Source organism: Elephantulus edwardii, unplaced genomic scaffold (genome assembly GCF_000299155.1).
Source record: "Elephantulus edwardii isolate Elephantulus edwardi_28Jun2011 unplaced genomic scaffold, EleEdw1.0 scaffold00005, whole genome shotgun sequence".
Lineage (NCBI taxonomy): Eukaryota > Metazoa > Chordata > Mammalia > Macroscelidea > Macroscelididae > Elephantulus > Elephantulus edwardii.
Window position 1 is genome coordinate 7,888,607 of NW_006399755.1, and position 10,231 is coordinate 7,898,837.

The following is a 10,231-nucleotide window of genomic DNA, read 5'->3' on the forward strand; positions in this document are numbered from 1 at the left end:
CTGTCGTCATATTATTCCACCAACCAGATAGCCCGCCCCGCCCACATGGGAGCGCACGACGCATGTCAGCCAGCGTGTAGTCGCCATCTTTGATTCGGGAGCTGATGCAGTTGGCGGGAAGGATGCTAGCTCCTACGTACTGTTTCCGGCTTCAAAATGGTCGCCTCTACTATTTAATCACACTTCCTGTATTCTTTTCCGTCCCAACCGGGCTTTGCTTTTGGAGTGTTTTTTCCTTTTCTAACGTGGATGTGACGCATTAAAAGCTCCGACGGAAACAGAGCTGACGGCTTTCTAAGATGGCGAACCGTACGGTGAAGGATGCCCACAGTATCCACGGCACTAACCCTCAGTATCTAGTGGAGAAGATCATCCGGACGCGAATCTATGAATCCAAGTACTGGAAAGAAGAATGTTTTGGACTAACAGGTAAGCGGGAGCGCGCGGAAGCGATTCACTGCTTGTGGCCTACCTCACCTAGCTCACCTGACAGGGTGCAGAACAAGATTGGCCCCCGAAGAAGGGATTGGCTCAAGTGTGCGTACGATTGGAGGGGGGCTGTGTCAGTTAGGAAAAGGAGCAGGAGCCTTGGTGACGCTATGGTTTAAGCGCAGGCTATAGTAGAAAGGTTGAGAGTTCGAACTCATCGGTCTTTCTACCCAGATAAAGACTGGATAATTTACTCTCCTAAAGATTTACGCCTTAGAAACCTCTTTGAGCAGTTCTACCGTGTTCTAAAGGATCGCTAAGAGCCGGAATCTACTCCATGGCGCACGAGAAGAAGACACCTGTCATGAGGGCTGTCCATGCAAGAGTGGTGGTTCAGTGACAGAAGAAATGTTAGCCAGCTGATAGGGTTGCTTGCTGACAATGAAGAGGACTTGAAGCGTTTACTAAAGATCCTCAAAGTGGATTATACCTCAACATAACATAGTAATCCTCAAAACTGATGTCAGGCGGATCTTGGCTGAAAGCAGAGAATACCAGAAAAAAAATGCTGTTTTATTGTAGGTACCATCGAGTGGAGTACGACCCTATGAATAGCCATAGCGACCCCATGAACCCTGATCTGAACCCTGTGCTACAGGCACAGGTCAGGGAAAGAGAGGAAGACCTTAACCAGACGGATTGACACAGCGGCTGCAGCAGTGGGCTCCAGTATGTCAGAAATGATGAAGAGATGGCACAGGATAGGAAAATGGTTAGTTTTATTGACTGAGCAAAGGCGATTGATTGTGTGAAGTATAATAAATTATGGTTCATTTTGAGAAGAATGGGAATTCCAAAGCACCTAATTGTGCTCATGAGGAAGCTGGTTTTGGAACATGCGGAAGAAGCAGTTTTTGGAACAAGGGAATCCTGCATTGTTTAAAAACAGAAAATGTGTGTGAGGTTTATATTCTTCCATCATACCTATTCCGTTTATATGCTAACCAGATCATTCAAGATGTTGTACTGTGTGAGAAATAATGTGGCATCAAGACTGAAGACACTACAGTTGCATTATTTAAGAAGACACAATTTTGCTTGCAGAAAGTTAAGAGCATTTTCTGAAGATCAAAGACTATTGTATGGATTACACCTCAGCATCAAGAAAACAAAATCCTCACCATTCGACCAATAAGTACCTTGACCCAAGCTATGGTATTTTCATTTGCTTCCTGTGCATGTGAAAGTTGAGTAAAGGAGACCAAAGAATTTTTGATGCTTTATAATTGTGGCACTCAAGAATAATACAGAATGTACCTTGGATGGTCCAAAGAAGAAACAAATTTGTCTTAGTAAAAGTACAGCTGTAGTGTTCCTTAGAGATGAGGTGGTGAGGCTGTCTTATGTACTTTGGGCATGTTGCCAGAAAGGGCTCTCCCTGAAAAAGGGAAATCTTGCTTGGAAAAATGGAAGGTCAGTGTATGGGAGGAATACTCTATAGAGATGGACTGACACAGTGATTGCAATGATTGGCTCAAGTACAGCAGAGATTGTTTGAAAGACAATAGCAGATCAGGCAGCATTGCATCTGGTTTTGCATAAAGTAGCTTTGAATCAGTGCCACTTTGGTGTCTAACAACAGCACCACTACACAGTGGTCACTGTGTTGTTGTTCTTATGTGCCATCGAGTTACCTTGCACTCATAGCGGCCCTATGTACAGTAGCTCTGAAGTTGGCCCTGAACCAGTCTCATTGACTCAGACACACCTACCTTCATTACGCTAGTCACTGTATCAGTCCATCTCATCTGCAGTCTTCCTCTCCGTCATATCCTTCCACCCTTCTGAGCATATGTCCTTCTCCATGAACCAGTCCCTCGTGGCTAAATGCCCAAAGTATTGTGAGATGGAGCTTAAAAATTCTAGCCTACAAAGAGAAACTTAGTTTCAACCTCTTCCAATACTGACTGACTTGTTTTCTTGGCAGTCCGTAATATGTCCAGTACTCTTCTCCAGCACCACAACTCAAAGGCATCAATTCTTCTGTCATTCATAGTTATTGTCAAGCTCTCTGATGCATAGCAAATAATTGTGAAGACCATGGGCTAGATCAGGCGCACTTTGGTCTCTAAAATGACATCGTTACTATGAGAAGGAGTCTAATGGAAGGCAGCCTTTTTTTTTTTTTTTTTTAAAGCATTGAGAAGACATTGCTTAAATAAGAGTCTGCAAGTTCCTTTAAGGTAAATTCTGTATTAATTCATTTAACCTTATACCTGAAAACTTCCAGCTATGCCCTCTTCCACATATGAAAGCTAGAGGTATAGGGATAAACAAGACAGTCACTACTCTCAGTGATTGTGTGTGGGAGCTGTGGTGGTGGAGTCTGCAGTGAGTTGTGCTGTTACTTCTGTGGCACCTCAAACCTACTAATGGCTCTAAGGAAGAAAGATGGACCTTTACTTCCTGTTATTATTTACAGTCTTAGGATTAATGGAAGGTCATTGTGAGTTTGAACCAACTCAAAAAAAGTTAGTTTGAATGAATTTCCAGCTAAGTAAGGCAGAAAAATTGAAAAAAGGTCTGATTCAAAGCAGCAGAAGGTAGGGGGGGAAAATGCATGACAAAGGAACCTAACTCAGTGATAGGAAAAGAAGTACTATTTTTCAAGAAAACTGACTTTGTTAAATGCTGAGCTCTGTCAGAAGACCTGGTGGTACTGTGCGTTAAGCTTTAGGTTGCAAATCAAAAGGTGAGTGGTTTGAACCCACCATCTGCTCCAGGGGAGAAAGATGAGGTAGTCTGTTAAAGGCTTATTACCATGGAAACCCTATGAGGGCAATTCTGCTCAGTCCCATAGAATTGCTATGAGTCATAATGGTCTTGATAGCAGTGGGGGTATGTCAGTGGGTACTTAGCATTTTATTATATTATCCAATTCACTCTTCACTACAACAGCATTGAGCTGACAGGTTGAAAAAGAGAGGAAATAATTTGCTTAAACTCACAGGTAGTGCTTGATGCACTTGTTGCAGAATATCAACATTGCCTTCAATATGGATTGCATCTCATGTCAAGAAAGCAAAGATTCAGTGGAGTGAACTGGTCCAGAGAAGGTGACTTATTCCGGCTGGGCCAAGGGTCGGCTTTGTACGTTGAAGGACACAGGCTGTGGACTTTGTGGCTTTGGCTAGATTAAAATCATGGCAGGTCCAGAAAGTGACGCTCAATTCCAGTTCACTGGTATTAAAAAATACTTCAACTCTTATACACTCACAGGTAGAATGAATTGTGTACTGGCCACATACGGGGGCATTGCTTTGCTTGTTCTATACTTCAAGTTAAAGTCTAAAAAAACTCCAGCTGTGAAAGCAACATAAATGGGATTCTAAACTGCACCTTCTCTGCTAATTTGTCTTACCTGGAATAGCTAATGTCAACTCATAAAATGATGCTTAATTTGTACAATAAATTATGAACCTGGGAAAAAAAAGAAAGCAAAGATTCTTATCACTGGACTGATAGATTCTTATCACTCATGATACATGGAGAAAAGATTGAACTGTCAACAAATTCATCTTACTTGGATCCATAATTAACACCCTTGATACCAGCAGTCAGGAAAGCAGATGTATTGCATTGGGCAAATCTGCAGTTAGGGACTTCTCCAAACTATTGAGGAGTAATGATATCAGTTTGAGGAGTAAGGTGCATCTGATTCAGGGCATGATCTTTCCGATCACTTGCTATGTACCTGAGAGCTGGACAGTGAATAGAGATGACAGAGGAATTGATGCCTTTGAGCTGTGGTGTTGGAGAAGAAATGGACATGATGCTTGGAAAGGAGAGGAAGACCCTCAACCAGATGTACTAACACGCTGACTACTGCAGTGGGGTTCTTCTGTATCAGGAAGTGTGAAGATAGGACAGAGTTCAGAGCTGTAGTGCATAGGGTTGCTATGGGTTGTACTCAATTTGGTGGCACCTAAAACAACAATAACAACAACATCAGAGTATCTGGCATATCAAACTGATATCAAATAGATGCTACTATTTTTATTATTAACTAAGGTGTGTTTTTTGTCCTAATGTAACCATTGGATGTTTTGGCACACCAGATCAAGAACTAATTTCTTTGCATTGTAAACCAAGAAATGCTTAACCATATCGTGTCTGAGAGTCACTTTATTTGTTTTTATTTTCTTTCTAGCTGAACTTGTAGTTGATAAAGCCATGGAGTTAAGATTTGTGGGTGGCGTTTATGGTGGCAACATAAAACCCACTCCCTTTTTATGTTTGACCCTGAAGATGCTGCAGATTCAGCCTGAAAAGGATATCATTGTAGAATTTATAAAAAATGAAGATTTCAAGTAAGTACCGTGTTAACTAAATAATGCAAAAACTTAAGAATTGGGCTTGGGTTAAGAAAAATTAATTTAGAGCTTCATTTCCATAGAGTTTTCTACTCCAGGGTTTTACTCTTGAACCTTTGAATTTATATTTTGCCCGTTCTTATTATAATCTTCTTTCTTAGTGTTGGTAGATTTTTCCCAAAGAAGGAGAATTTCTTTATTAATTCATTGCGTGTATATTAGGCAGAAGTGATTCCTAATGGAATCACTGGACATTCGAGGGTAAAGAAGACAACATGGTGAGGTAAATAAGAGGGGAAATTGGTGTTAGTAAATTATCTCATGTATACACTATGCCCTTAGAGAATTTTCTAAACTTATTTCAATAATCTGTAAAATTAAGATGATAGAAATAATTTTAAGATAGATATTTAAAAAGGTATGTTTGTAAACCACTCAACCTGGTGACTGTTACAAGTAAATAGTAAAACAGTGCCAATAGTTCTAATGATTTTATCATTCTCAAGAAGATTACTGTAGGAAAGACTGACCTTGTGACATGCTCTAAGGGCTTTAATCGTCACAACATAGAATTCTCCCCATTTTAGAGATAATGAAATTGAGGTGCAGAGACCTTAACTAATTTACACAAGGTTATACAGCTAGTAATTGGCAAAATTAACTTTAGGTTTTGTGTTCTTTGCTATATTAAGAAACATATATAGTACAGTTTATGAAGTGTTTGATAACATATATACTATAGGGGCCTAGTGGCAAGAAGCTGCGTTATAATCCTGAAGGCACGTGGTTCGAGGCCACCAGCAGCTCTACGGGAGAAGGATGAGCAGTCTCCTCCTGTGCAATTAACTGCCTCTGAAAACCTGCTGGAGGGTCAGCTGTGGTTTGGTTCTGACTCTACAGTTCACAACAACATGCTATGAAAGGGCAGGGATGGTGAGAAGAGAACATCTAAATCCTGGAGTTTGAGGTTTTCAGAGAAAGCAAGCACTCCTTAAGCAGAATTTTAGAAGAAGTGGTGTTAAAGGAAGAGTAGAGGCAGAGATGCATGAAAGAGAATACCATATATGGTCACTAGTAGTCCTGGGTATTTTTTTTTTTTAATTTTTCTTCTTTTTTTATTGCCTTCTTTCTTTTTTAATTTTATTCACTTTAATGAACATTTACAGAAATTTTTGATTTCCATTTATTGTTGCACTTTTCTCCCTGCCAAAATCTCTCTTAATGAGTAATTTGAGAATAGACATTTGATTGTTTCCAGAACTCAAAATTTACCCCAAAAGGAGAATTTGGCACCTTTCATGACATTTTTTTTTTAAAAAAAAATAAAGGAGGAACAGGTTTTGAAAGTAATTTTTTAAAACTTTAAAAAAAAATAAATTTAACATTTCTGGCATCATCAAAGCCTATGCTCTTAGGGTACATACTGCTGGTATGTTCATTATTATTTTATAACGATTCCTTGTATGTGCAAGTATAGTGGGTAACAGTGAATGCAAAATGCCTTTTTTTAAAAATTTTATTATTTTTGTGTGCGTGTACCGTCAAATCAGATCTGACTGGTACAGGAGGAGATTGTCCCTCCTTCCCCAGCAGAGCATCTGGTGGATTCGAACCGTTCGACTCTGGGATTGTAGTTGCAGCTCCTTGCCACTAGGCCACCAGAGCTCCCTGGAAAATGCCTTTTTTGAAAAATAAACCAAACCTCCTAGAATATCCATAAGGAGGTCTGATGGCCTAGTGGTAAAGAGCTGTGCTGCCAACCCAAAGGAACATAATTCAAACCCACCAGCTGCTTTGTAAGAGACAGACAGTCTCCTCCTGTGTGACTTACAGCCTCTGAAAATCCACTGGAATAATAGCTGTGAGTTGGTTTCAACTCAGACATATACAACATTACTAAACTTACATTGTTGTTGTTGTTATGTGCCATCGAGTCACTTGCGACTCATAGGGACCCTATGTACAAGAGCTCTATACGCTCTTCTATCCTGTGCCAACCTAGCCATCTCAAACGCACTTACTCGCACTGCTCCAGTCACAGAATCGATCCATCTCATCAAAGGTCTTCCTCTCCTTCGCCGCTCCTCCACTCAAAAATATGGAGCCCTAGCCATGCAGTAGTTAAATGCTCAGCTATTAACCAGAGACAGTTTAGACTTGCCAGTTATAGCAGAGCAAAGATAATGGCAATTACTTCCCTAAAGGTTTACTGCCTTGGAAACCCTATGGGCAGTTCTTCATGATCCTATAAGCTTGCTATGAGTTGAGATTGGTTTTGAGCACAATAAATGCACAAATTTAAAACACAACTCAAGGGATGAGGAGAGGGGATTTTCTGTCTCACAGCAGAGAAACGGGGGCAAATGGCTCTGAAAAGGGTTTATTTTACCAAAGTCCAACAGCCACAGCAGGTACAGATTTCAAGTTTCCTACTTCACATTTGTCTTCTCAGGAGACATGGTGTGGGTTTCTGTGGATGAGATAGAACCTTACATTTGGAAGCAAAGGTGCTTATGGGAACCACCGCATCTGGGGTAAAGGCAGGCTTTGGTAAAAACACAATTGAGATCACTGAAGAAAGCATTTTGGCGGCTACAGAATAAGAGACAGGAAGGATGTAGGAGGGTATCAGGGCAGTGGAAATGCAGAGCGCACATTACTCCAAGGGAAATAGCTTTCTAAAACATAGGTTAGTTCCAAGACAAGGGTAGTTTACAAAGCAAGAAGGAAATAAAGGGAATTAAACTGAGAAAGACCAAATCAGGAGAAACCTTTACAAGGAAAGGGATGTGGAATTAAGAATTGAATTGAAAAAAATAAAAAAAGAATTGAGTAAAAGGTTTATTAGTAGTGTAGTCAACACCATGTAATAACACAAACAACACAATCATCAACCTGGAAAAGACACTAGTGCAAAGGGTAGGAAAATATTTACTGAGCTTCAAGGCTCTGAAGCTGAGGATACGAGAATTCACAACGGGTAAAGCAGGCAGGGGTCAAGATTGGTGGACGATTTATCAACAACCTGCGTTATGCGGATGACACAACCCTGCTTGCTGAAACTGAAGAGGACCTGAAGCACCTGCTGCAGAGGGTCAAGGACTGCAGCCTACAATATGGATTGAGGCTCAATGTCAAGAAGACAGATTTCTCACCACTGGACCAATTGGCAACATCAGGATGGATGGTGAAGAGATTGAGATTGTACACAGCTTTAGTTTGCTTGGCTCCACAGTCAACACTCTTGGCACCAGTAGCCAGTAAATTAAAAGGCGCATTGCCATGGGAAAGTCTGCTCTTCGGGACCTCTCCAAAGTACTGAAGAGCAATGGTGTCTCTCTGGAGACTAAGGTGCGTTTGATACAGGCCATGATCTTCGCAGTCACTTGTTATGATTCAGAGAGTTGGACAATGACCAAGGAGGATAGAAGGAGAATTGATGCCTTTGAGCTGTGGTGCTGGAGAAGAGTATTGAGAATACCATAGACTGCTAGGAAAACAAACAGATTCATCCTGGAAAGGGTTAAACCGGGTGGCTCCTTGGAGGCAAGGATTCTGAGGCTCTGTCTCACATACTTTGGACATGTTGTGAGGAGAGACTGGTCCTTGGAGAAGGACATCATGCTTGGGAGGGTGGAGGGACGGCGCAGGAGGGGAGCCCTCTATGAGGTGGATTGATTCAGTGACTGGGATAATTAGGATGGGAGTGTCAGAGACAGTGCGATTGGCACAGGACAGAGCACAGTTTAGGGCTGTTGTACATAGGGTCTCTGTGAGTCACAAGCGACTCGATGGCACATAACAACAACAACAACAAAGGCAGGCAGGAGCAGAGGAGTGAGAAAGACCCAGTCCACACTGAGTATAGCAGCATTTTTAAATTCCTGAGCACAGTGTCCTAGCGCTGGAGGATATGACTGTTCCCTAATCCCCTCAAGCTGTATTCCTTCACCCGAATCCCAGTGAAGCCATTCCTCAATTCCTCAGATCTATAGCTAGCTGGCCTGGAATAAAACAAGAGGGAAGAAACTGCTATGGTGTGGTAGAGAACCTTCCAGTTAATCCAACCCCATTCCCACCTGCATATTAATCACGAGCCCTTACTCTTCCCCTTCCTTTTGCAGTCACCAGATGAATAACAGTCAGCCTTGCGTAGCTAGAAATGGCGCTAAAGTGCTGAGGGGACACAGGTGAGGCAGAACACAGCCTCCCTTTACAAGTGACCAGAGATACACTTTCTATCTCATCGTGCCTGGTGAGGCTTAGAACTCTGCTATCTGTCTGGAAGGAAGAGGGAGGGCCTGGCTTAAAAATTAATACTCTAAACCCAGAGTCTTAGGATGAAGCCCTGGGAGGACTGGAGTAAAGTTCACAGAGCACTGGCATCAACGCTGAGCTGGTACATCCATCCCTCCATCCCTGTGGTAGAGGACTGCCCTCACCTCAGACAGGGTTACCGTGGTTCAGAGCCACCATCAATAATTGTTCAGTCAAGGATTCCCTTGACACTTCCTACAGTAAAGTCAAAGACTGTGCTGAAAAAGATAAGTACAAAACAGACCCCTGTCCCTGTCCCACCCTATGCAGAATCCCCCACAACAGGAAGAGGAAAAGAAGTTACAAGTTTTGTTGATTTTTTTTTTCTCCCCTTTTTTCTTTCTTAAAAAAAAAAGTAAATAAATTAAATTTCCAACAGTGTGGCTGGGCTGGAAAATGGAGTACAGTAGCCAGGCCATTCTTTAAAAAAGTGTGTCTGGAGATGGGGTGGGGGTAAGGAGGCGGTAGTGAGCTATAAACAATGGCCAAGGAAATTATCAAAATAACTACAATCACAGGGGTGGAGAGGTCTGTGAGGCTATTGCTGACTGTGCCACCAGGGGCAGTGCCTATTCTATTTCAGCAGCAAAAGCCAGGGAACAGCTCTTTGCTGTCAACAGTAGACTCACCCTTATTCTCCTCTGTCATTGCCAGATTACGAAAAAAATGTAGAAGAGCTCAGCTGGAAATGTTTGGTATCCCAATCTGCACACCAGCAGGCACCAACACCTTTAAGGTGAACGAGGACACTGATTGGTTCTTCTTCCCCTAAGGGAGATAGTAAGTGATGGCCAAGTACTATCTGGCCTATTTCTAGGGTTTTGGTTCCTTACCATATATTCAAGATGTCCACTTCTCAGAGATACCCCCCTAAACATTGCCTTGAGTCAACAAGTCCTGGGTATTTTAATTAGGTCTAATGGGCTTTTTTTTTTATATGCGTGTACCGTCAAATTGGATCTGACTGGTACAGGAGGCGACTGTTCCTCCTCCTTCAGCAGAGCATCTATGTGCCGTCAAGTCGCTTGCAACTCATAGCGACCCTATGTACAACAGCCCTAAACTCTGCTCTGTCCTGTGCCAATCGCACTGTCTCCGACACTCCCATCCTA

General features: G+C 42.0%; 1 protein-coding gene across 1 annotated transcript in view; it reads left to right on the top strand.

Moving 5' to 3' along the window:
• Positions 1–256: 256 nt before the first annotated feature.
• The window catches only part of PRPF38A (pre-mRNA processing factor 38A), a 29,109-nt gene continuing 19,134 nt past the window's right edge, over positions 257–10,231 (top strand). Inside the window, exons 1-2 of the mRNA XM_006879682.1 lie at positions 257–429; positions 4,640–4,799. Coding sequence (XP_006879744.1) covers positions 300–429; positions 4,640–4,799 — 290 coding nt within the window. The 5' untranslated portion in view covers positions 257–299. The remainder of the gene's footprint in view (positions 430–4,639; positions 4,800–10,231) is intronic.